Here is a 27,465-nt window from a genome sequence, read left to right on the forward strand (position 1 = left end):
GACCGGCAGAGATACGGAAATGAGGAATCCCAGAAGGGGCTATTTAAGCTTTTAATGTTTTTCAAATGCTCTGCTTTACCTGTACCTGAGGAAGTGGTTAAGACTACAAAAGCGCTCAAATAAAGGATATTAGTATAATTAAGCAGTAATTCCCCAAGTCGGAGCAGGTCGAATTGGAGCGAGATTTTACTTTTTTACCAGATACCTCTGCTATCGAGCCATCTGCCACAACCTCTTGGAGAGATGGAGGGCCACTTTACCTTGATAAAGACCCTCAGGGCCTCTTTCTCTGCCCCTGCATCCCCACCCATCTCTGCAATGAAGAGTCTTAAACTCATGTATTGAAGCCACTGTGTGTACTGGTGACATTGTACTTAATAAATAACAGTAGCTTATCAAATAGTCTTTCAGTGCCCTTTTTGCATTCTGTTAATCACATACTAGGATGGCCTCTTGTACCATATATTTGCACCATGCTGTCCTCTCTTCTAATGAGCGTGTAGCTCTGATTGTAATGCAGATCTTTGGCTAGCAATCGGCCTGTGATTAGTCACGAGTGTCGTTCTCCATGATTTTGTAATGGTTGGGAATGCCTGGGTGCAGGTTAAGGGATGTCTTAGTTTAAGAATGATCAAACAACATTTTGTCCTGTTAGGGAACATACTTACTATCGTGACGGACAGGCTGGAGTGTACTGGTCCTTCAGTATAGAGCCCTGAAATTTGGCTGGGGCTGTGTGTAATGTTTTGGTACAGGATGTTTTTAAACTTTCAGAATGGAGTTTGGAGGAGAGGGTTTGGCTCTGTTGGGCTGGTTTAAAGGATGTGTTGGATCTTCAATGAAGTGTGTGCAGGACACAATATGGACGTGCTGGTTTTGCTGTACCTGGAATGTGAGCCATGGGGACAATTCAGACCTACACCTTTGGAGCATAATCCTCGTGGTGCATCCGTGTTCAGCCCCATGGAGCTTGTCAAATGTCTCCCATTGCGTCCCCCCCTCCATGTGTTTGGACCTTGCAGGCTCTGATAACATCAAACAGGATGTTTTTATGGTGATCTTAATATTTACTTTTCACTGTTTTGTCTTTCAGTTCACGATTAAACCTCTTGACAAAAAAGCAGATGTCTTCAAATTCAATTCTTCAAAGCTACGCGTGAATAAGTTGGTAAGTTTTTGCTATTTCACACTGATATTTGCCCCCTTCCTTTTGTTCCAGCCCTTCGCATCCATCATCACCCCCGCATACACCCTTGATTTGAAGTTTCTGTTTATTTGTTTAGGGTGCGGGCTAACACCACTTTCATCATCTATAGCACTGCACACTTTCCCTGCATCTGTACCTGGCAGATCTGTACTCTGGTTTGCAGTGGCACTTCCTATTTCAGCATTCGATCTCTGCATAGGTCATCCAGTACATCGTAGACCTTGATCACAGTACTCTGTTATTTCAGTACTGCTACCCCAAATAACTGAATGCATTCCGAATACGGCAGGTGATTTTACAAGTCTCCACACACATCTTGTTCTGGTACTGGGAAACAGTTTCACATATGTCAATCAACCATGATGGGCACTGCTACCCGTCTATAGGTGTCGAAAATGGGAACAACTCCACGTGTGCAAACTATCCTGACTGCTTTGGGATATTTGTACCCCAGATACTGAGAATGGAGAATTTCTTGCAAAACGAGATAAAGGTGAAGTCTGTATTGAGGCACTCTGCTGCCCATGCACAGCATACATGTGCACCAGTTTCCATACCAGCAGTCTACTTGGAGTGATCAGACACTCTTTGTAGGCACACTTCCGTTTAAATGTTTTTTTGGGATTGTTCTCAGAGGAGCCCTTTCTCCCTGGCCAACTGATTTCCTTATTCATCCTTGTTTCTGTGTATGCCTCAGTGGGATAGCGTCAATTGGTAACCATAGTGACCTCAGTTTTCTGAGGATGCCCCATACAAGTTGCGCCACGACTGACTTCTTTCTCTTGCCCCAGCCCTTGCCAACCATTCTGTACCCTCGATTTTGGAATTGCTGTTAATTTGTCAAGGTCTAGCGCCAGTGCACTACTTTCTCATCTATAGCACTGCACGTTTCCCCATCATTTGAGCTCTACTCTGCTTTGCAGCGGCACTTAGTGCAGCATTGGATCTGTGCACAGTACATCCAGTCCACCACAGACCTTCATTGCAACACTTCTTATTCTCAAAACAGCCACCCCAGATAATGTAATATTTTCGGAATGTCTAGTATAGGTCATTATACATGTCTCTACGCATCTGAATGTCTTGTTCTGGTACTGATCAACTATTCCATATAGTAAATCAACCATCACCGCCACTGCCACCTGGCTACACATGTTAAAAGTCAAATATTGGTACCATCTGACAACCTCATATGTGTGAACCATCCAGAACTAGTTCCTGTACTTTTAGACTTGGGTATATTTGTACGCCAGTTAATGTGAATGTAGAATTTCTTGCGAAACATGATCAAATTTCAACCATGTATTCAGGCACTGCTTTTCCCACACATAGGATACATGTATTGTATTAGTCATTTATATAGCGCCTTTACCCATTTGTTGTGGCCTCAAAGCACGTTGTTGGTAGGAACACCCTCGGGAATTGAAGTCCAAGTATGGGGAAGTTCTCTGAAGAGGCTTAAGATGCGTGTGTGCATTTGGCCATGATTAAGACTTAGGGGGGCTGGCTAGGATCCAGTAAGCAACCCAAGAGGCGAGGCATGTGGACTGGTGCTGAGGAAGGTCACAACAGAGCGCTAGTGCTCGAGACTCGATATGTACCCAGGTAGACCGAAAGTTGTCCTATGTTGTCGCTGTATTTTAATGTCAGAATTTTGAGGCAAGTCTGGTGTTTGAGTACGAATCGATTTTGTGACCAGTTAGACCGAATTTGTCATAGTCATAGCTGCATTCTAAAGTGTGTGGGTGAATAGCCACCGAAATGGTGCGTTTATAGGATTTTGTTTGAAGAGGGTTGGCCTGCGGAGAGGTTTTTTTTTTCTTTTTTTAAGGAACAGGCTTGAATGGTGTGTTTTTATCTCGTTTGAAATCACTTTTTTCTTGCGGATGTATGTAGAGTTGAACAGATGTCTGGCCGCAATTATAATATATACACACCGTATCAGCTATTCTAGGTCTACCTTTGGTGAAAGTGGATTGTGGAATGCCAAAACGATTAGTGTAATTCACTGTTAACATCAGAAATCTAAACATAAGCAGTTTGGATAGACTTTGTCTTGTGCCATGGTCACGGCGACAAGTCCATTCCCTTCTCCTCTGACCCTTCAATGGCCCCGAGATGACATACACATTTCCTTTAATACTGCGGTGCTCTCCCACAATGCTCTGTGCATCCATCCCTGCTGTTCCATTTTCAACCAACGTGGCTACCGTCCATTATATTTGTTGTCAGGCGTGAGGGATGGGTCCTCCCTACGATCCCTCAAAAGTCCCATCATCCTCTCTGGTGCAGTCCTTCCTCATCCCCTTATGCCTGCGTTTGTTAGTAGCTCTTTTCCCACATGGCACGCTGCCTGTGCAAAATGGGGCATGCGCCAATGTTTCAATTTGGGAAATAGTGTTTCGCCATAGGCGATGAAAGACTGTAGTTTGTATCGGAAGGCACACCGAAGTAACACTCCTTTTGGTATTAATTCACTTACTTTAAAAATACCGCCTATGTCACGTTTCAGTAACAACTGCTTCTAGATTCAACTGCAGAGGTGTGACTTGGGCTATGCCGTATGTTTTTTGTAAGAATTGGTTCCTGCACTGCACTTCACTTTCGATCATCTTTTTGCTGGCCGTTGCTCAAGAAAATGATGTGGCCAAAATGGTGGCTGCCTGTTATCATTCTCCCTCAAATTTTTTCTGGGTGCTAGATAATCTATCAGAGGGATCTGAGGAAAAGGGGACCGGATGTACCAGTAATTGAAAGGTAAAGCAATGGCTCTGATACATCCAGTACTTGAAAAGGAAGTTGTTGGGAGAGGTCTTTGAGGGTCAGTGTCAGGAATATTGCAGTATTCCGGACAGTGTAAAGGTCAAACAGGCTGTTTTGGCACTTGGGATGATCAGTTCGGGCTTGGGGATTCCCCCACAACAAATCTTATTATAAATTGATTAAAGTCTTGTAAAAGATTCAATGTTACTGGTACATGCTAGCCCTCCTACAGACTACCCCATTCTCGGTTAAGGCATTTAGGCATTCCTGGATAGAGGGATTGCAATATGGACAGTGCCGGCTGAAGGTGCTCTCAGGGGTACATAAAGCAAATAAAGGGTGTCTTAGCTCCAGCTCACTGTCATGTAAATTTAAGTATCAGTCTCGCCCAGTGCCTATTAAAGAATCATGCCACGCGGGGCGCAGCCCTTAAGCACACTTTACAAGAACAGCAGGGGACTTTGTTCTGTTGTTTGGCTGATACTTGTTCTTGATAGGCATTTGAGGCACATATTTGGGAGTTAACTGGGCTTTCATTTGCTGATGACCCAGATAGGTTTGACAAAAGTAATCGCCAGCCGCTTTGTTTAGGTGGCAACCAAACACATCTTTGAGTTGGAGAGGAGTCTCAAGCAGCGTTCAGTGAGGCTCCTATGGGTGCTATATTGGGTCTCCTCCTCACCCATTTCTGGCGGCACCAGATGGGAAGTGCTCTTGGCTCACTTTGCATCTTCCAAATGCACTGTTAATGTCTATCATAAGGGCACTATCGTGGCCCAGGGATCTCAGCCCAACCTCCTCCTTCTTGACGGGTGTCTTCCATCTCTCTTCAAATTCCTTCCCTCATCCCCCCCTTTCCCCTCTGACCCATTGAAGGCACCCCACCCCTGTGCCCCCACTCGCAAATCTTGTAAAGGGGGCAACAAGCTTCAATTAGCTACTCTCAATTCTCGCTCTATCAAACACTCCTCTGACATCTGTTACCGCCTTGAAGACCTTGACGTCCTTGCTCTCACTTAGACGGTGTTCAAGGCCAGCTTTGTCACTGCTTTTGACACTATTCTCCCTGAGGGCTACAAGATCCACTGCAATCCCAGGCCCTCCTGGCCTGATGGTGGAGTGGCTCTGATCTTCCCTGAGTGGATTCCGGCCTCCATCATCCCCACTCAAACCTACTCATCCTTTGAAAGCCTAGTGTGCAGGCTTTCTGTCTCGCCTACCTTCCTTCTTACTCTCTCTACCATCTACAGGCCTCCCGAACCAACCTCCCTCTCGGAATTGATCGACCTGTCCTACTCTCTTTTTGCCTCCTCCCCCAAACCTATCTTCCGTGGGGCCTTTAACATCCATCTCGACTCTCCTGAGGTGGCCACTGTTCTCTTTCGCGACCTCTGCAACACTCTTGCCCTCACTATCCTTCCCTCTGGCCCAACCCACTCTGCTGGACACACCTTGGATGCTCTCATCCCAACAGACATCTCCCTCTCCAACCCTCTTATTACCCCTCCCTCTTGGTCTGATAACTCTCTTTCCTCTCCACCCACCTTGACTTCCCCTGTCCCCTGATGATGCCTCTGTCCGCACTGCCAGTCTCCCTCTCTGTCATTCGACTGATGAAGCGTGTGTCAATCGCTGCATTTGCCTCTTCCTTCATCCGTCCTCTGCCCCCTTCATTTGACTCTCCTTCAGACTCTGTTCTAGCTAACCTCCATATCTCTGTCGAACACCCTGGACATCCTTGCCCCCGTCATGAAGATCCGCATGAAGCCTGCCTCCAAATGCAGCTCTTGGTATGACCCCGACTTGGCCACTCGGAAACGCAAGTGCAAAGCTGCAAAGCGTAAGTGGCAGGCATCTAGCTCATCCTCTGACAAACTGTCCTGCCGCCTACTCCAATGGCTATATTGTCTCCATCTGCTCCAAGAAGAGGATTCCTGTCCAAGCCTGCATCTCTGGAGCCATCAAAAACATGGTTGAACTCTTTAAAATCTGCAAGGAACTTTCCAATCTTACCGCAGTCTCCTCTTCTCCTCCTACCTCCCAGGCCCTCTGCTCTGCTCTGGCTGCCCACTTTTCCTCAAACTCTGGACATCCTGTCCTCTTTCATCTTCTCCCCCTAACCCCCTTCTCTCGCCTCCCTTGCCCCCCCTGCCTCCCATACTCTCCTCTTTCTACCCCACTGCACCAGATGAGATCTCTAGAGTTGTCTGCTCTATGTAAATCTCCTCTGAATAGCTGCTCCCCTGCTCCTCCAGAAACATCAAAGACAAAATTGCAGCTCTTGCCCCACCCTTGGCTGACCTCTGTAACCACTCATTTGCCTGTGACTCCTTCCCTCAACCATTTAAGCACTCTATTGTGCACCCTCTCCTAAAAAAAAGCCATCGACTGACCCTTCTTGCCTGGCTAACTATCGCCCTATTGCCATCACCCCTTTGTTGGGCAAACTCGTGGAGAAGCTGGTCATCACCCAACTGAAACTCCACACCGAAGTGTCTGGCTGCCTCCATGACAACCAGTCTGGTTCCAGGGCAGCCAGAGGCACATAAACTGCTCTCCTGAGCACCTGTGAAGCCCTACCCTCTAACCTGGACTCTAACACTCCCCTGTTCTGATCCTCCTTTCTTCTGCCTTTGACACAGTCAACCACTCCATCCTCATTAAATGTCTCCATGATACCCTAAGCATCACGGACAGGGCACTGGCGTGGCTTACCTCCTTCCTTTCAAACAGACCTTCCCAAGTGCAAATAGGTCCTTTTCTCTCCCCCACTTCACTCTCTACCTGTGGTGCCCCTCAGGGCTTTATCCTATCGCCATGGCTCTTCAACATCTACCTGGCCCCTCTGGCCTTCCTGATTCACACTTTCTCCCCGCATTTCTAGTGTTATGCAGACGACTCACAGCTCTATTTCAAGCTGCCATCCTCTACCTCCTCCACCTCCTCCCTCATACCTGACTGGTATTCAGGCATGGTGCTCTGCCAATGACCTGTCTGCCAGTAAGACACAGATCCTTCTCATTGGGATGCCTGCTTTTTGTCCCCTCCCACCCACCACTCTCTCGCCAGACTCCTTGGGTCCCCTCCCCTCACCCACTTGTGAGGCAAAAAACCTTGGAGATCATCTTTGTCTCCTTTCTTTCTCAATCTCTCCACACTTCACAGACCATGCCAAAAAAATCAACTTTCAGCTCCACCTCCTCAGTGGCATTCTACCTTTCCTCACCTTCCCCCAGAAGCTCAACGTCTCCAGAGCCCTAGTTCTCTCTAGGCTAGACCATTTTTAATTTTGTATTTTATTTGTTAACTTTTTTTTATTGATATAGCTGACATTGTCAACTTTTCAATTTACAGAATTACAATACATATTTGTTATTAAACATTCATAATACATTTGTCAAAATTAGATCACAGAAAGAAGAATAAAAGAAATTAGAAGACATCACTATTTGTGTTATCATTCTTAGTCACAATCTTGATCAAGCTTCAATGCTTTTAAAAAATTGCAGTCGCTAGCTGAATTGATAATTTGCCATCACATAAAATAAAGGACCACTGCTTATCCAGTTCTAAGGCAGCTAAATGCAAGCAATGATCTCTGAAGTGTATCTGCCTAAGTAGTATTAATTTAGGGCAAAGTGAGATCAAATGATGTAAAGACTCAGTGATATCTTTCTTTAGGCAGAATCAACAAAAATGCATTTCTTTAGGTATTTGATTTCACCTTGCTTGAATTTCGCGAGTGGGCCATAAAGTAAAACGAAGCCTTAAAATGGCATTTCGCATGACAAAAGAGGGGGATTTCAACAAATAAGGTTCCATCATTTTTACATGTTTTGGATAAAATAGGGACTCGTAGTGATTCTTATATTTCAAGCACTTGGTACGCGTTGCCTTCCAATCATATCTATATAACATTTGTTTGGCTTTCTCTGGATTTGTAACCAATATGTCTATGGAAATATCGGCCTTGGCCAATGAGTTATAAACTTTATACATCCATTTTTGCACAAACATATGTGTAGTTGTGAACATGTATGTGGACAAGGTTTGCAAGATGTTTTTACAGGCAGTTGAAATTCAGCACTTCCGAAAGAGTGCACAAATGCGCCACTCATAAACTGCGTGAAGCGATACAAGGCCAAGTTCATATCGCAGCCAGGCTCCCAGAACACATGGGGGTCATTGTAAGATACTCCTCCAAAATGTAGCTTCCAGTTTGTCTATATTCAGTTGTGACCAAATAGATTGAGTTTCAAGGACATATAAAAGACATGGCGTTACTTTTTGTCGCCAAAATATTATAGCTGGTTTAATAGTGAATTTCCCATAACAATATATGGTGATCTTTGTTTGAGAAATCGTTTTAGCCAGTTTTAGTTCCACGCTGTCTATTTTGCCTGTTCCGACGGCGCTGCTCTCAAAAGTAGTGCCCAAATAGATATAACTGGGGACGATTATTAATTGTCTTTTTAATCATCCAAACAAATCTATATGTGTGGACTTAGTAGGTGTATATGTCACGATTTGAGACTTTGTTGTATTGATTGATAATTGATTTGCATCAATTTAGGAAGAAAATGCTGTAAAAAGATTTTGTAACCTTATTGGTGTTTTTGCAATGAGGACTAGATCGTCCGCATACATTAGGGCCTTAATCGGAACGCCATGAATAATTGGTGAATCTGACAATATTCCAGCAAAGGTTTGGCTAATATCATGGATAAAATAATTAAATATTGCAGAGGCCGATAAACATCCTTGTTTTAAACCCTGTGCAGTGGCGATGGAAGTGGACAATAGACCATCTAAATTAAATCTGATGCATACCGATGTTTGAGAATTAAGTGCATAAATGACTTTACGTAACGTGACCGGGCAAGCATCTCTTTCTAATTTTGACATTAGAATAACTCGGGGAAACTGAATCAAAGGCCGCATTTAGGTCTACGAATGAAAAATAAGCAGGCTGTTTGGTGGTGTGACATTGGACCTTGATGGCATTCAGACAGAGTAGATTTATATTGGTCCCCAGGCCCGCTACAAACCTGTCAGAATTTAAAACCTTGATGGGGCGAAGCGCCTGATGACCAAAGAGGAGCTTTTGAACCCGTAGTGCAGTAATTTATTTCTTCCCACCAATGTAACACTCAGGTGTGCATAAAAACAGTCTGAGCGTTCAATTGATTGAAAGATGTTTGAAGAATGCACAGGACATGTTGGAACCCTGATGGCTGCAAGGGAAACACTAGTTTAGAAATCGATAGCAATGAGCACTCAAGTATCATTAAATGGTAACTAGTAACCCACCTGTCAGTAGGGTAATGTCCAAAACATATCAGGCATGAAAATACGACAGTGGGGTTGGAAAAAGAACAGCCTCTGGAAAAATATAAGTAATCACGTGAGACAAGGGCAAACAAAAAGAAATGACAACTGGAAAAAACAAAGAAACAAGATTTTCTTACTTGTATGTCCGTAAGCAGGGGTTCAAGCGAAGAAATCGTAGTATTGATTGCATAAACGGATCCACAGAGAAATTCCAAGAAATGTAGTCCCTCACGTGCTGTAGGCAGTCTCAAGTCCAGCACCAAATACCCTATTCCCGCCGGCACGAGTACGCCTAGGGTGTTCTGCTAGTTCCCAAGTGTGCTGCAGGCAGTCTCTAGTCCAGCACAAATAAACCCTATTCCCGCTGGCACGCGTACGCCTAGGGTAGAACTCCTTCTTCTTTGGGACTGTGTAAACGAACATCCAAAACCAAAATCCGTGAAACAGGCAAGTCTGTAAGCGGTCCGGGTCAAAATCCAAGTAAGCAGGCGAGGTGAAATCAGGAGAAATAAATCAGAGCCAAATGGGAAGTCCAGGTCATAGCAACAAGACAAGGCAAAAGTACTGTGGGTAAGGCAAAAGTAAATCCGAATGAACAGGCAAGAGTCAAAAGAGCAGAACAAGAATTACAATAACGCCACTGCTGAAATCCAAGGAAAACAATCGGAAGCGCAGAAGAGAGAAAAGGGGGGGCCCTAAATTGGCATGGCCACAACGCGGGAGTCACGTGAACGGGAAACAGCAGGAACACGTGACTGCAGACGCGATAGAGGCCTGTGTCGCCATGGCAACCCCCAATGCCTCCGAAACAGTCCTTTAGGGGAACGGATGCCTGCAGTGTTGTTAGCACGTTTCCTACCTAACTTGACTCCCAAAGGGCTGCCAGGTAAGCAGGGAAGCACACTAGGATTTCGTGTTCTGACAAAACCCAGATTTTTGAGGGTCTTGGAAATTAACGGTTTTGGTCCAGATATTAAAGTCACGTTGGATTAACTTGGCGAATAATTTGCCGGGGCATCTAAAAATGCGATCGGGCGGTAGTTCTGAGGTAACGTCTGATCGCCCTTTTTATAGATAGGAATGATTATCGACGTTTTCCATGATTGTGGAATCTCTTTAGTACAAACCACTTGCTGGAAGATTGTGTCCAAGATTAGAGACCAATATCCTGGGTTCATCGTAAACATCAGGTTATGCAAGCCATCTGGGCCAGCTGCTCTTGATGAGCTGGCTTGTCTAATGAAACGTTTTATAATATTAGGGGAGCATTCAATCAACCACTGTGTAGCTGGATCAGAACTAAATTTAGACTGTTCAAAGTTTCTGTTAGCATAAAGTTCGGAGAAGTGTGAAACCCATTGTTGTTCTGAGACGGTTTTAACTTGGTCTGCTATTAGCTGCGACTCATTACGCTGATTCAAAAGGGCCCATATGGCCGCTGAATTCTTTGACGCTATGACTTGCAACATCTGTTCACTGTCTCTTTGGTACTGTGAAGCTTTGAGATCTCATCCATTGACGATGTTTATGGCGTAAGGAGTTTAATGCTTGTTTAGGGTATTGACAAGCTGTGTTAATTAACAGTCTTCGTTGACGTTGATATGCAGCCTTCTCCAATTGGACGTCTAAATCAAAGGCATGAGAATGTTTGCGCTTAGTATTAGAGGGTCAGAAAATTGGTTGCTGCAAAGATTGAAGAAGATGTGTATAAGGTTTGGGATAATAACGATACATGTTAAGGGTGATCTCAGATTGAAATCTGTTCAGAGTATAATCTGACCAATAAACGCGGGACTTGGCATTATTAACTCTGAGCTGTTGTCATCCAAGATGATTTGGCAGTCGTACAAGACCAGTTAGTGGTTGTGGACAGTAGGTGGTGATCACTATAAGATTGTGCCATTATCTGAAATGAAACCACATTTTTAAATAGATTGTAGTCCACAAAGACATAGTCGATGATACTGGTCGAAGCTGCTCGTTGCCACGTAGGTTTCGCAGGGATATCACCCTGAATAGCACCATTGAGCATGTACAAGCCCCTATCCTTCTTAAGTGAGGACCATTTATTAGTGTCCTTTGATTGGATAAGTGACTTGCATGATAGACAATCTAGATTTAGATCACCAACAATAATGATGTCCGTGATATCTGCAGTTTACAGAATCTTCTCAAACAATCGATCTACTCCCATGTAAACTGCCTCATCTGTTAGCCCTAGAGAATTGCGGTATATGTTAAGGAGTGCAATGACATGTTTGCCATAATTTATACGAACAAGCAATATAAAGGAACTTACTGAATCCCAGGATGAAATTGTGAGTCTATGATTCTTGTTTACCGCTACTAAAAGGCCTGCTGAAGGACGACCTTTAGATTGTCGGATTTCCAGTAGCAGAATCCTGTCATAATTGTCCCAAATTGGTACCTCACATAACCAAGTTTCTTGAAGTGCTATGATATCATACTTGGCTAAACAGTTGGACAGCGAGGTCTGTAGATGTGAATGGCCGCGTGTATTCCAGCTAGCCAAAGTGAAAGGAGCTTGATCTGTTAGGGCTAGTGGTTACAGAGACTGCTGCATCATTACGGGTGGCACCAGATCGTTGTGGACCCGGGTATAGATGTTTGTCAGCGGGGCTTGTCGGTTTGGTCTGAAAGAATGTCTTTTAGGATCTTGTGCAACCAGAAACCCCATGTCAAATAGTTTCATCTTTGCCTGCCAGATAGCATTGAGTACCACTCCTGACCGTATCCATATTCTAATGATAGAGGCTACATTATCTGATATGAATTCAATCTTTGCAATGTCTTGAGAACTAATCTCTTCAAGTTCGGCGACGTCTGAAAAAATGTTTAGAAGGCTCCGTCTATTAAGAGTGTAAGCAGGATATGAACCCTCCTGACATTTTATGATCAAAGAGTGATGATCAGAGTTAAGTTGCTCAGTATGTCTGGACGGTCTGTTACTGTACTCTGAGCAGGTAAAATGAAGTGACTGATCAACCATGGGCATTAAAGGTCTCGCGTTATTTGGATAAGTCGGTACTGGTGTATTGAGGGAATTATAGTTTAGTGACAACTCCTCCGCCAATGGAATCGATTTCACAGTTTGCTTTGTCTCAGGGCATCGCGCTGTTATAATGGGTTCAGCAACTGTCTCCAACTGTGGGGGCAGGACAGCTAGAGGTAGTTGTTGCGTTAAATCATTGTCAACCGCTTTCTTAAGATGTTTAATAAGCAAAGGGGTTGGATGAACTTCCTCAATCACGTTTCTCAAGACTTACATGAGGCGTGATAGTAGGAGGCAGTTGTAGTGTGACCTGTGGTCTTTTTGGTATGCAAGCTTTATTAATTTCATTTACCAAATCATTCAAAGGAGGATATGATAAGGTGGAGTTTAATAATGCTTTTTCTGACATTGTATTGATATGAGGAGGTATGCTTGTCCCTGAAGGCCCAGAGCTTGTTTGTAATGAAGCCGGTTTGAAAATGACAGCTTGATTAATTGATTTGACGGCCCCAATTGCTTGATAAAACGATGTTGGAGTTTTCTTTGTTGGTCTTGTTTGGGGTAGATGTTTCAATTTTTTTTTTTTTTTTAACAGACCAGTTCTTCTTTTATTATTATTTTTTTGTTGTTGTGGTTAACACCAGATGGCTGTGACTTAATTGGCAAAATTTCAGCATTCGTAAGCGAGGCGTTATTTGATATTTGTGTCGTGTGAGCAGGGGTTGTTGGGATACTTATCCAAGATTTGTTGCCACCAGGAGGATTATCGGCCCTAAGATTGACTATTGGACGAATGACCCCTGAAATCATGGGAAGCGCCGTCTGTGGCTGATTGATTTGGATGCCAACATCAATCTCAACATGAGTCTCTCCACCCAGTGACACAACTTCACAATCTGCGCTTATCCCTGTTGGTACATTTTGTCGGCTACCATTCAATTCAGTGGCCAGCGAATGCAACCAGAGTGTGACCTGATCTAGTTGCAGAGTTTACTTTGTGATTTTTTTCATCTAAGGACTCGAATAATCTGAACAGGGTGAGCATGGTAGTGTTAATGGCGGTCAATGCTATTTCTATCATTTGGATTTAGTGAGGCACCCCCTTCAACAAAGGCCTGGTGAAATTCTTGTTGGAGAGGACGCTTCGGTGTAGGCTAAACATAAGAAACAGAAGGAGAAGCTGAGCGATGCATGGGTGACTCAGCCAATTCGCCCAGACGTGAGTTATTAGTGCTGTGAATTGAAACGGGGGACTCAACATTGAGTAGCATATATAGATACGTCTGTGTGATCTTGACTCATGGGAGACTGGATTAGAAAAAATGGGACTAACTTTTGGCATACTTGTTATCTTGGGCTCCGGCGTCTGCAATAGTTTGGAGTCAGATATTGGATGTGATTGCACAAAAATCGCTGAAAATGGATTAGCAGCACACGCTGGCACATAACTGAATGCTTTGTTGGACATAGTTGAGTTAGAGAACGCTGAAAACAGGCGTCTGTTAGTGTTGCTCTCGCCACAAGTGCCATGTGTGTTACATGACGTTGGTGAGGGAGCGAGTACAATGGATTTATGCAAGACACACAGTCGCGTGTTCATTGGCGTACGGTTACCTTGCATAACATTGACATTGAAGGTTGCGGCCGGCATGTTAGAAATTAGCATGTAAGGTTTATAATGGCTAGACATATATGTAGTTGGGTCTCAATGTATGCTTCTAACAGTACAGGATTGGATAAATTCTCAATAACCACAACCCAAAAATATGTATGCGCTAGCGCTGCTGCGCGGCAAAGATGAAAAGCGGTTCTTCTACGGGTACTTCTTAGAGTGCGCGCGCGCTGTGCATGTGTGTCCTGAATATATTAAAAAAGGACCAATCCCCTTGCTCCCAAGGCGTGATGATCCAAATGTCAGTCTAACTGTAAGAGACACAAAGAGCAAAAGTTACAAGTCTGTGATACAATAGTCTGTGATACAACAATCCAAAGGCTCTCTCTGAGCGTTGAAAGACAGCTGAAGGGAATTAATGGAATCAGTCATCCGATTCAAAAGCAGTCCACACACGACCAAGTAGCAGGACCAAGCGGAAAAGCATTACTTCTTCGAGTACTTCCGCCAGTGCGCACGCGCTGTGCGCGTGTGTCCTGAATATATTCAAAAAGGACCAATCCTGTTGCTCCCAAGGTGGGATGATCCAAATGTCAGTCAAACTGATTCAAAAGCAGTCCACACACCGTGAATTCGCCAGGAACAGCACAACCAAGTAGGCTAGGATATTGCAATAGCCTCTTCCTCAATCTGCCTCTTTCCTCCCTTTGCCCCCTTGAACTAATCCCAAATAGAATAGGACTGCAAGACTTATCCTTGGCCTCAAGCTCAGGGACCGCATCTCTCTAGGCCTAAAATCTCTCAACTGGCTCGCAAGGATCAAATTCAAGACCTTTTGCATCATCCACAAGGCTGTCTCGGGCCTGGACCTCTTTACATCCAGCTTTCCCTCCCTTAATACCTCCCTAGCAGAGTCCTTTGGTCCTCTGGTTCCAAAACTCTGCAGGTCAAACGTTTCTCCAAGCAGAGAGTAGGAGATAGATCGCTTTCCTCGGCTGGCTCTTCCCTCTGGAATGCCCCACCTCCCCAGACTTAAGTTTTGGAAACTTCTCAAGGCTTTCCTTTTCTCCTCTCTCTTTCCTCTCCCTCTCCCCCTCCTGTGCTAACTCCCCTCTGCTGCTTGACTGGGACCTGGTCCCTTCAGAGTCATAAAGGGGCCAGATCACCCCCTACCAGTCCCCCCCCCACCAATCTTTGCCAGCACTTGCCCTCAGGTTCCCTTTCCTGCACTAGCCCAACTTGGTCCTCCTTGTCCACTGCACTTTTCCTCCCTTCCCCCTCTTCCCCTGGCACTTGCCACCTTGGCCCGCCCAGCACTTGCCCGCCCCCACCCGTGGGCACAGCCCACTCCTGCACTCTCCCTTTACTCCCTCCCCTTTTCACTTACCACCTTGTCGTGCACTTGCATGGTAGGATTGTCGCATGATATGATATTTTATTTATATAGCGCCTATACAGTGTGTTTCAAAGCACTTCAAGGCAAGGGAGGGAGCAAGGGAAAATACAATGACATTCTTACAGGCCATGAACAGTAAGGTTGTGAAATTAACTATCGTACTCGGCCTGAGGACAATTCAGATAGTGCAAGAGCTAAGACATAGATAAGGAAGGCAGGGGGAGAGTGGGAAGGAAATGGAAACAGACAGGCGACTACCGTACTAGGCTTGATGACATTTCTGGTAGAGACGGTGAAAAACAAAAGGTGAGAGAGGGGTGCAGAAAGGGAGGGGAGGAACAAAAGTGACTATCGTACTAGGCCTGACGACATTTCAGATAATGCTGTTGGAGGTGGGGGAGGGGGTAAACAAGTAAGGGGAGGGGGGAGGACACTGATGAGGTTGCTATCGTACTAGGTCTAGGGACAATTCTGAAAGGGTAAGTGCATAGAAGAAAGTAAGGGGAGGAGATGGGAAAGGGGAGAGGAGGAGAGAACAGAGAGTAAACAGTCAAAAAGAATGGAGAAGCAAGAGGGGAGAACGAATAGGGGAGAGTGAATACAATTGCAGACGTCAGTGGTAACACACAATGTTGCAAGCCAGAATACCAGATGAAGATGGGAACAGCATGATTCAGGGCCACCATGAGTACAAGATGCAAATGAAGTTCAGCATGAGAGTTGAGAAAGGGTGACGCACTGTGACTCATGCCCAATATAGCCGTTTTTGTTCTACTTTTGTGATTTCCCATGTCCCCCCCTCCCTATTTTGTCTTGTGGCGCCTGGAAACACTTGTGTATAGGCGCCATACAAAGGTGTCCAATAAATCAAAATAAATCTATGAATGTATATGGAATCTGGAGGGGATTTTGTACAAAAAAAACCTCCAACGCCATGTTTAGAAGATCATTGCTACTCTCCACCCCTGGGCCTGTGCAGAGGGTGACTAGCACCCCGCCCCCTTCCTGTATAGAACATGTTCGGAGCATGTCCAAGAAAATGGTTTTGTGACAGGATGAGGGGAGATGGGTGTGCTCTGGGTGTTGCTTACTATGGCACTTGCAGGAGATGAATCATTGAGTGGGCCACTCCCTGTGGTAAGACCATTTCAATGCAACCCCAATCGCATGAAGTACTTTTCCAGTCGTTCTTTTAGAGATGCATTGTTCTTGCTTGTTTCTGTTTGCTTTCAACGCCCGTCCTCTTTTTTTTTGTTTTTTTTCTTTAAAAGATCTTGCAACTCTGCATTGGAAACCATGATCTCTTCATGCGCCGACGGAAAGCAGACTCCCTTGAGGTACAACAGATGAAGGCCCAGGCTAGGGAGGAGAAGGCCAGGAAGCAGGTGAGCAAGAGGCTGACTGCATCACATGTGCCAAGCAGAGATTGAAGAGCTTTTGAATACCTAATGAAATGAGCGGATTGGGTTGGCAAGGAGGTTGGGCTAAAGTGCTGGGGAACGGGGCTAGTCTGAAGATTATGGGACTGAAATTGAAGCAAACAGCCTCGGGGATCGGCCATCAACAGTGCTGCCTTTTGCTCAAACCATCGTTCACTTTCCATGGGAGTGTATTTATTTTGGAAATCGTTGGAACGTGACCTGTCCTGAGTAAATCAGGCCTGTAAAGGTTATTTCATCCCTAACCATAACTAGATAACATGATTCCCTCAAATCCACCTAACTCATTTATTTTAATTTTATTTTGTTACATTTATAAAGTGCACAAAGCGGCCCTGGGGCATCGTGGCACTGTTCAACGAGGCTTACTTGGTTACATGAAGCAGCAATACCTACTGTCTGTGGTTCGTGGTTACAGTGAACCTGATACCAGACGTGGTTAGACGTGACACTGTGAACAAGAAGGGACAAAAGGAAGTTGCAATGGTTCCATGGTTATAGGGGAGCCAGCTATAACTCAACCTTCCTAAATCCGAAGTCTGCTTGGGCCCAATAGGGCTAGTTGAAGAGCTTGGTTTTGAGTGCCTTCGGGAAGGATAGGTGGGAGGTCTCATTCCTTTGGGACATCCTTCCTTACTCCTAGCAGTAAAAAAGGATGAGTAATCCATGTTAAAGTCTCTATCTAAAGTCTGACGCTTAAAATATGCATCAAGGGGCTTTCCATAAACTATATTAATAAACATATATATATCCGCTGTGGAGTAAAATGATGAAGCAGTTTACGCTTGAGTAACCAAATAAAATATTTCTGGTAGTGTCTTTGGCATGTGACTTGGTTTGTTGGGGTCAGCGGTGGGCTCGGGTTTCTGCGCAGGCTGCCTGCCAAGAAGGCGAGGCCAGGTGGGGCCACAACTCGCATCAGCCTGGGTTTGAGTTTCACATAGCTGCCATGCTATCCTGAACTGAGGACACCACCCTTGTGGCTCTTCAGTGAGTTCGGGCTTTCTGTGACCCCTGCTGATATTGCTGCCTTCCGTTGTCCTCCCAAAACAGTCTGTGGCACCCCTGGAGTTCATTATAATGAAGACCAATACAGCCACCGGTTAATGGCCACTAATTACCACGGGATGACCAACCAGCAGGGAGCTGAAACACGAAATGCACACTGATTATCAACTTGTCTTTTAACACAGGTTCTTCCTCATCAACCCTGTGCTAACAAATAAGAATGTATAGCTTTTTAGTGGGCGTTTAGTGTTTCAGCTCCCTGCTGGCTGTCTCATTCTAAGGGCCGGCTATTAACGCCCGGGTGTTTTGTGCCCCCAGCGAATGAAGTTTGTAGCGCGAGCGCTAAAATAAGCACACGTTTAAAGCCCGAGAACTAAAACAATATAGAAAGGAATCCATTGCAGTATAGTACGACTCTAACTCGCAACATGGGAACAGTTGCTGCCCCTCTCTCTCTCTCTCTCTCTCTATCTCTCTCTCTCTCTCTCTCTCTCTCTCCTCCGTCCCCCGATGCCGAGGGACCTTTCATTTGAAAGGGTTGGAAGACTCTGACGCCGTCCCCGATGCAGCTGGCTCGTACTGCTCTCTCCCTATTTTTCTATATTGCTTTCTTTAACAGACTTCTATTCACCCATCCTCGTTTTCTCGTGCAGGCTTTGCGGTTCGTCTAATGGCCCATTGTTTCCGCCCCGCTTTTCTTCGTGTATATATGCCGCAGGAGAAATACTTCATAGTCCTCCTCGGTTTGGATTAGCCTTTCGGGTGCTTTCAGGAACGTCCCAGCGATTGACAAAAATAAGCCACAGATTCGCTTGCTCTGTAAGAGTATTGGCGGCGAATTATGTCCACTCCGCTTGCAATCAAAGTCATTCATCCTTTCAATTTTTTGGCGGCTACCTAATGATTGGGGATTCCAAATTCAAACTTCTTGGGCAAACACAAAGGATCGAGATTTAGCCTTTTATCCGACATCCTGCTGGTGCAAAGGCCAAAATTGGACAGTCCTGCTTCAAGCTTTCTGGGCAGGTACTAGCCGTGATCACACATGGCCAAGTTCTTATCCATTTAATCTAAGGAAACCAAGTTTAGCAATTAAACTTCTTTTGGATTTTCAATGCAAGAGCGCCACCTAAGGGCTCTGCCGCGTAACGGGCTAATGTTATATAAGTTCGTTGCAAAGCATTGCAACACAGAATCTGTGCCACCGTGATAGGTAAAGGTTCCACTCCCAGAGAAAGCACACCCTACATTAGAGACACCATTCGCCGGAAGACTGAAGTTCTCTCAGATAGCATAAAACAGAGTTGCATCATTAGCGAGGCCTGAGATTTGGACTCCTCGCGATTTCGTGACTGAGCTACAGTTTAGGACTTTCCGGCCACTAGTGTGCCATTCCCAGATCGGGACACGACTAATGCCACAACGGGGTGTCTTCCTATTTGAGTTTGGCAAACTTAACTAAAAATCATTGTCCCTTCACATAGCTCAAAATAGTCCTATGATCGAGTGAAGCAAATCCCTTCCTTCACCACCTGCGCAAAAGGGATTCTTTCTCCTTATGGCCTTAATTCACATTAAAGGCTTTTGATCGGCTTGGACTCTAAAGGTGTAGACCCGATCAGATAGTTTGAGTGCCTAACAGCCCAAAGGATGACGTACCACCATTTTTCAAAAGCGGCCCCTCTCGGCGTTCTACCTACAAGCGGAATGATGAAACAACTGGTCTTTGCCTCTTTAATCTAGTTGTGATGGAACCGCGCTTCTCCCTACCTTTGATATGTTAAGACAGAATGAATGTTTTTGGATATTCTAGGACCACTTTTTATGGTCCCTCAATTTTTTGTTTGCTTTTTTCCCTTTATTTTTCTGGATCACTGATATTTTTGCAGGCCAGGCACCCCATTATTGACCTAGGGTGATTGTATCACCCTACATTGGTTTTAGGGAGTAAGTTGGTAGCAACTTTAATTTTGGCTTCCAGTTGTGCAAGCCACTTTACTGCATTGTCCCCCCCCACCCCTCCGCCGCGTACTGTGCTCCCTCGCACCTCTGGTTCGCATGCGCTCCCTCACATCTTTGGCCACATGCGCTGCTCCCTCGCAACTCTAGGCCGCGTGCGCTCCTTCGCATCCGCTCCCAACATCTTGGGCTGCGTGCACTCTCTTACTGTAGGCTGCGTGCACTCCCTCGCATCCTAGGCAGTGTGCCCCCCTTCGCATCTTAGTCTGCATTCAATCCCTCCCAATTTAGGCTGCGTGCGCTCCCTCGCAACTCTAGGCCACGCACACCCCTCCTTCTCTTAGCCGCTGCGCTCCCCGCATTCCCTGCGGCCCCTTTCCCTCCCCCTCTTTCTTAGCTCCTGCCCCTCATCTATTGTGTACTGTTGACGTTTTGTTCTCCATGGTTGTTTTCTTACATTGTACTACGTGCTTAATTTGTAAAAAAAAAAAAAGAAGTGCCAGGTCCCAAAAAATCTTGACTCACTAATGCGGCCCGGCTCCTTGTCAGTGTCAATCTCTCTGAACGTTATGTTGCTTTGTAGTTATGATTTGTATAGCGCTGACATGTGCTCTCGAAATAGTGCCATAGTACCGATACAGTAGTGAAAGAGAAGAGCGGTTGTGCCTTCTATGTGTGCCCCAACCCCCCCCCCCCCACTCCTCCAGTGCTTGTAGAACAGCAGGACACTAATAGTTTGTCGTATGCCAAAGGTACACAGCACCAGCATTGATACAGAACTTGGATTAGCGGCTTCACAGAATGTGCAGCTGCTGTAGTATTGATGGTAGCGACATGCATGGTACAATGAGCAGAATACACATACCACAGCATAGATGGGGGATACAAATTAGGTAAAGGTCCCATTTCTTTATGTAGTGTTGCCATGATTGCACCAAGTAACAAATTGTGATGTGCTATATGCCAGAGCTCCCTATTACTATACATGAAGTAGTGCTTTTGCCAATTAAACCGTGAGTGCAGATTTTTTGAAGTGCGCACACTGAAAACTAAATTACTGAGGAGCAGACCATTTAGAAATATTAGGGACTGGGTCTGGCAATTTTTACAGGGTAGGCCAGAGATGGAAGTGTAGTATAAATCATTGGTACACCGTACCACTAGTGTATCTTTACTTCAAAGGCTCAAGAAACGCATCCTTGACACATTGGGGCTCATTACGAGTCCAGCGGTAACCGTGCCGGTACTACCGGCAGGTTGCCGCCCAACCCGTAATGATTTACCGGCACCCGACTTGCCGGTAACAGGGGGTGATTACAACCCCGGCGGTCTGGAAAGTCGCTGGTAAATTGTAAATCCCCATTCTCCAGCATGGGGTCTGGCATGGATTCACATGCTCATGAATATTCCCCGTCGTCAGGCTGGGAATCCTCAGTAAAGAAAAAACCAGTATCAGTTTCGTTTCTGATCTGTCTCGTAGTAATAACCAATCACTGGTCTCTGGTCATTCTGACCACAGCCAATGACTGCCCTCTACCTAAGCACCGCCTCTGGCAGCCATCTTCAGATTTTTACCGCACGTTCATGAGTTGGGATCCTCGTGCTATTGCTCTCGAGCGTTAGTGCTATTTTTTCACGTTTTTTCTCAAAAACTTCGTTTTTTCGGTCAAAAGAGCCTCAAGCTCCACCGACTCTCCATCCGATTAACGGGGACCCGTGTCGGATTCGTCTGCGCCCCTCAAGGGTGAAGATTTCGTCGAGCTACGCTTTTGGAGGACTCCAGAAGCTTCTCAGGCCCGGACATGGCCCAGGAGAAGGGAAGCTCGACGCCCGGAAAGCTGTTCAGGATCTGCCCTGGATGCCAGCTGCAGAACGTCTTTAAGGAGGACGAACACTCCTTTTGTCTCTACTGCTTACATGAGGACAAGACGCACGTGGAGAAGGACTGTGCGTTTTGCGGCAATATGTCGGAGCGGACCATGAAGGACCGCCATCAACGTCTCGCCAACTGGCTGGAAGGGAAGAGCCCGTCAGGCGAGAAGAAGAGGAAGAAATCCGAGCGGTCTTCTAAGACCTTTGAGGACGCCCCGGCGACGGGGGTCCAACACAAGGCCAAGCGCCGCGAGTCCGCTGGCACCGGGAGCGCCGAACGGTCGGGCTCTACGGGCGCCAGGCAGGGCGCACCCTCCCCGGCACCTTCAGCCACGAGCCAACGCTCTGGGTCGGGTAAGAGGAAGGGCGAGCACCCGGCGAAGCTCCTGGAGAGGCCCCGGTCGAGCTCGAAGGCCCCATCGGAGGGGGAGCGAGGCAGTGTCCCCCCCCTCAAGGATAAGGCGGTGAGCGCACCTAAGGTGGTGAAGGCCTTAATCCATCCGGCCAAGCCCTCTATCGATACTGTCGCGGCGGCCCTGGCTCAGCCTGTGGAGGCTACACCAGTGGTGGCGACCTCGGGGCTCAGAGTCTCCCTGCCACCTCGGAGGGAGTCCTCTTTTGTGCCCATCGATAGGACCCCCGTGAAATCCCCGGCGGGGAAGAAAAAGGGGGGGCAGGGCGTCGTCGTAGATTCGGCCTCAACCTCGGAGGAAGAGCTGATCGAGGTCTTAAGCCACGGCCTTGGCGTGGAAAAAGACCGGCCCGTCGGGATGGATCCCGACGCAGGTGACGACGACATCGCCGAGGGTGCCGACGGGGCCCCTTATCGCCCGTCGGATTCCCCTCTGCCAGCGCCCCAAGACAACTCGGCGGCCATTTTGTTGGCTATACAGTCCTTATGCTCAGAGATAAGGACGAGACTACCGTTGCCGACGGAAGAACTTCTCCCGTCGGGGGATCCTGAACCGGGACCTTCTGGTGTTCCCCCGCCCAAGAAAAGAAGGATTTCACCCTCCACCTCCTTTTCAGCCGTCGCGCCCCGTCCAGCCCTCCTCCCCGTCCACCCGAGGGGATGATACGGGGACTAACACGGCAGCGACGGGTACGGACGACGAGGTATACGACGAGGATCTACCGTCGTCACCTCCCACCAGGGCTTCTCCGCCCGACGAGATTGGATCGTTCCACTCCATGATCGCCAGGGCATCCGAGCTTTTCCAACTCTGCCCTGAGGAGAAGAAAAAGGAAGGATTCCTTTATCAACGGCGCGAGGCCAAGAGGAAGACAGTCCTCGCGGTGCCTCTACTGGACGACATTTGGGATGAGGGCCTCGCCCTCCTCAAGAACCCTTCCACGACGCCAGCTAGAAGAGACCGGTACGAGAAGAAGTACCGGGTCCCGGACGCGGCCCCCCTGTGCCTTCGGGCGCAGCCTACCCCGGACTCCGTCGTCTCCGCGGCGGCCAGGAAGAAAGCGGGGGGGGGGGTGCGGCCTCCACATCGACTTCCCCACCGGACGGCGAGGGAAAGAAATTGGACGCTATGGGACGCAGGGTCATCTCGTCTGCAGCGACGACGATTAAAGCGGCCAACGCCTTGGCTATCGTGGCCCGCTACGACAGGGAGCTATGGTACAAACTGGCTCCCCTGCTGGACTTCCTACCGGACGACAAGAGGGCGGATGCCCTGGAGATCCTACAGGAAGGTGAGGTGGCGTCGGACCACGCCATCACTATTGCGACGGACATCGCCGACACTGGGTTTTGCCAGTTGGGCAACGGCGTGTGCCTTAGGCGGCGTGGATGGCTCAAGGCTACGGACTTCCGTCAAGACGTACAGACCAGAGTCCTGGACATGCCGTTCGATGGGAACAACCTGTTTGGGAAAACAGTGGACGATTCCCTTCAGGCCATTAAAGCGGACACTGAGACGGCCCGGGCCATTGGGGTTCTGCAGCAACGACGGACGCCCTTTCGGAGCAGCGGAGGCAAGGGCGCCTCCAAAGGTTCCGGCGGCGGTTTCTCCACCTACCGTCAAGCGGCCCGCTCGTCGTCTCAGGAGGCCTACAGAGGACGAGGCAAGTCTGGCGGACCCCCCCGTCGTCGCCAAGGAGGTCAAGGCGGCAAAGCCTCGTCGAAACAGGATTGAACCGGCCGTGGGGTCGGGCCCCCACCGAAGCACCCCAGTGGGAGGCCGGCTGGCGAGCTTCGTCAGCGTGTGGGAGTCCATCTCCACCGACCGTTGGGTGCTGGACGCCTTAGCCCGGGGCCACGCGCTCGAGTTTCAAAGAAGGTGCCCGCGCGTCACCCCCGTGGCCAGGAAAGAGCTTCACGTCCCTCAGCTTCTCCTGGAGGTAAAGGCGATGCTCAGGAAGGGCGCCATCGAACTCGTCCCAAAGAGGCTTCGGGGCTCCGGAGTTTACTCGAGATACTTCCTCGTGAAGAAGAAGACGGGAGGATGGCGCCCCATCCTAGACCTGCGACGTCTGAACAAGTTCATCAAGGCGCAGAAGTTCCGGATGGTCACCCTCCAGCACGTCCTGGGTCAGCTGGAGGAAGGAGACTTCCTGTCGTCGTTGGATTTGGAGGATGCCTACTTCCATATTCCCATCCTAAAGGGGCACCGAAAATTCCTCAGGTTTGTGGTCCAAGGGCGTCACTACCAGTTCAAAGCCCTCCCCTTCGGACTACGGTCGGCACCCAGGGTATTCACCAAGTGCCTTGCACCGGTGGCGGCGCAGCTGCGCCGCGAGGGGATCCACGTCTACCCCTACCTGGACGACTGGCTCATCCGAGCCAAGACGAGGGAGCTCGCCGTGGAGCACACGGCAAGGACCGTCCAACTTCTCACGGACCTGGGATTCTCCGTGAACTACGCCAAGTCCCACCTGGTACCCGCGCAAAACACACTGTTTCTGGGAGCGAAGCTCGACACAGTGTCCCTTCTGGCCTCCCCGTCGGAGGAAAGGACCAGGTCCATCCTGGGCAAGGTACAGCGGATGTTGGTTTCCGACGCGGCCAAGGTGAGGTCCATCAAGTCCCTCCTCGGAATGATGTCTTCTTGCAGCTACCTCATTCCCATGTGCAGGCTCCGGATGCACCCGTTGCAGGAGTTCCTGGACGCGCGCTGGATCCAAACGACGGGCGGCTTCGAGGAGAGGATCACAAACGACGAGAGTTTCCGCCGAGCGGTCCGGTGGTGGGGCAACCGCGCGCATCTGACGGCGGGCATGGACTTCCAGACCCCAGACCACCAGGAGACAGTGACCACGGATGCCTCCCTGGAAGGGTGGGGAGCGCACACCGAAAATCTGCACGCGAGAGGCCTTCGGCTCCCGACAGAGAAGTCCCTCCATATCAACGTCCTGGAGCTCCGTGCAGTGTTCTGGGCCCTCAGGTCCTTCCTTCCGTCCCTCAAGGGCAAGGTGGTGAGGATCTTCACCGACAACACCACCACCATGTTTTACATCAGGAAACAGGGCAGAACCAGGTCCCCAGCACTGTCCAAGGAGGCGCAGGACCTGTGGCATTGGGCCGTCGCCCAAAGGATGTTTCTGGTGCCGTTTCATCAGGCAGGGATAAAAAACACCATCGCCGACTCACTCAGCAGGGAGCTGCGCTCGTGCCACGAGTGGGAACTACGGCAGGATCTAGTGGATCGCCTCTTCCAACGGTGGGGCACACCCCAGATCGACCTGTTCGCGACGGCGACGAACTCCAAGTGCCGGAGGTTCGCCAGCAGGTTTCCCCAGGCGAGGAGCATGGGCGATGCTTTCTCGTTCCCCTGGGAGGGCCTGTTCCTCTACGCGTTCCCTCCTTTGCCACTGCTAATCCGACTCGTCAACCAGCTCAAGAGGTCACGGTGCAGGATGATCCTCGTCGCACCTGCGTGGCCGAGGCAGATATGGTTCCCGGACCTTCTGGACTTGTCAGCGTCCCCGCCAATCAAGCTGCCGGTGGACGCGGATCTACTCTCCAGGGAAGGAGGCGCCATCCTCCACCACGACCCGAAATCGCTGAACTTGCAGGCCTGGCTCCTGCAGCACTAGAGTTTGGAGGATACGACATACCGGCCGACTGCAGAGAGGTTCTTGCAAAGGCCAGGGCGTCCTCGACTCTTAAATGCTACGGACACAAATGGAAGAGGTTCTCTGTCTGGTGCCACGCACAGAAGATTAACCCTCTACGGATTACGGCTCCCCAGGTACTGCCGTACCTGCTGACGCTGGCCAAAGCTGGACTGGCACACGCGTCCATCAAGATTCATCTTGCTGCGATCTCCCGATACACCAGAACCACGGGCCGGACGTCCTTGTGGTCTCATCGTCTGGTGAAAGAGTTCATGAAGGGACTGTTCAGATCGTTCCCGCCGGTGAAGGCTCCGGCCCCGGCGTGGGAGATCAACGTGGTGCTGACCAAGCTCATGGGACCTCCGTTCGAGCCTCTGCACTCGGCCCCGTTGAAGTTTCTGTCGTGGAAAACAGCGTTTCTTGTGGCCATCACCTCCGCACGACGGGTGGGAGAGATCCAGGCCCTTTCCTGCAAGGCCCAGTACTTGACTTTTCACGACACGAGGGTAGTGCTCAGGACGCACCCCTCCTTCATGCCCAAGGTACCGTCGGACTTCCATCTCAACAAACCCTTGGTGTTGCCTGTGTTCTTCCCGTCGCCTTCGTCGCCGGCTGAGAGGACTTTGCACTCGCTGGATGTGGCTAGAGCGCTGAAGTTCTACGTGGACCGCACGAAGTGTTTTCGGAAGACGTCACAACTCTTTGTGAACTTTGGACCTGTCAATCAGGGGAAGGCTCTCTCGAAGGCTTCCATTTCCAGATGGCTCTCCGGCTGTATCATGTACTGTCATCGGTTGGCAAACCGACCACTGCCTGGCCGTCCGAGAGCCCATTCCACCAGAGCGATCGCAGCTACCACGGCGTTCCTTTCTGGTGTGCCCCTGCTGGACATATGCAGGGCTGCTACGTGGAGGTCGACGCACACCTTCACGAAATTCTACTGCGTCGATCGGGATTCCAGGGAGGAGTCCAGGGTCGGCCAAGCAGTGCTGCGCAACCTGTTCGCCTGAGGTGAGCCTGGTGAGGAGGTAAGATGCTTAATGTTGAGTTTGATGTACTGCTTAATGTTGAGCCTTTGCCACCTCCCGTGGTTGTGCATGTGTGTACTGCTATGTATTCTTTATTCATGAGCATGTGAAACCATGCCAGACCCCATGCTGGAGAAGGAACAAGTTACTTACCTGTAACTGTTGTTCTCCAGCATGGGTCTGGCATGGATTCACATGCGAACCCTCCCGCCTACCCCTCTGCGGCTCTTCACTTGGTCATACTGCCACTTCACGTGCTTCCAAATCTGAAGATGGCTGCCAGAGGCGGTGCTTAGGTAGAGGGCAGTCATTGGCTGTGGTCAGTATGACGCAGAGACCAGTGATTGGTTATTACTACGAAAGACAGATCAGAAACGAAACTGATACTGGTTTTTTCTTTACCGAGGATTCCCAGCCTGACGACGGGCAATATTCATGAGCATGTGAATCCATGCCAGACCCATGCTGGAGAACAACAGTTACAGGTAAGTAACTTGTTCCTTCCATAGAGTCCTATTGGACTCTATGGAAATGGGGAAAACAGAAGCCCTGTTAATAACGGTGCCAGTGCTTCCGTGACGGTCTGCTTACCGTGGCTGCTGTGTCCGGCAGGTTCCGACCTGTCTGGCACAGCAGCTCCGGCATGCAGACCTGTAATATGCCGGTCCAGAAAAAACGGTGCCGGTAAGCTTACCGGTACTGTTGTTTCCGGACTGGCAGGCTCAGATTGAACCCCTTCGTCTTTATCCTGTGCCAAATATAGAATCGG

The 27,465-nt window shown here is 48.4% G+C and overlaps 1 protein-coding gene across 3 annotated transcripts in view; it reads left to right on the plus strand.

Moving 5' to 3' along the window:
- The window catches only part of NF2 (NF2, moesin-ezrin-radixin like (MERLIN) tumor suppressor), an 855,245-nt gene that overhangs the window by 403,831 nt on the left and 423,949 nt on the right, over positions 1-27,465 (plus strand). For all 3 annotated transcript variants that reach the window (XM_069619277.1, XM_069619276.1, XM_069619278.1), the window contains 2 exons: positions 1,094-1,168; positions 16,594-16,707. In XM_069619277.1, the coding sequence (XP_069475378.1) occupies positions 1,094-1,168; positions 16,594-16,707 (189 nt within the window). The remainder of the gene's footprint in view (positions 1-1,093; positions 1,169-16,593; positions 16,708-27,465) is intronic.

Source organism: Ambystoma mexicanum, chromosome 10 (genome assembly GCF_040938575.1).
Source record: "Ambystoma mexicanum isolate Mex_15411 chromosome 10, UKY_AmexF1_1, whole genome shotgun sequence".
Classification (NCBI taxonomy): domain Eukaryota; kingdom Metazoa; phylum Chordata; class Amphibia; order Caudata; family Ambystomatidae; genus Ambystoma; species Ambystoma mexicanum.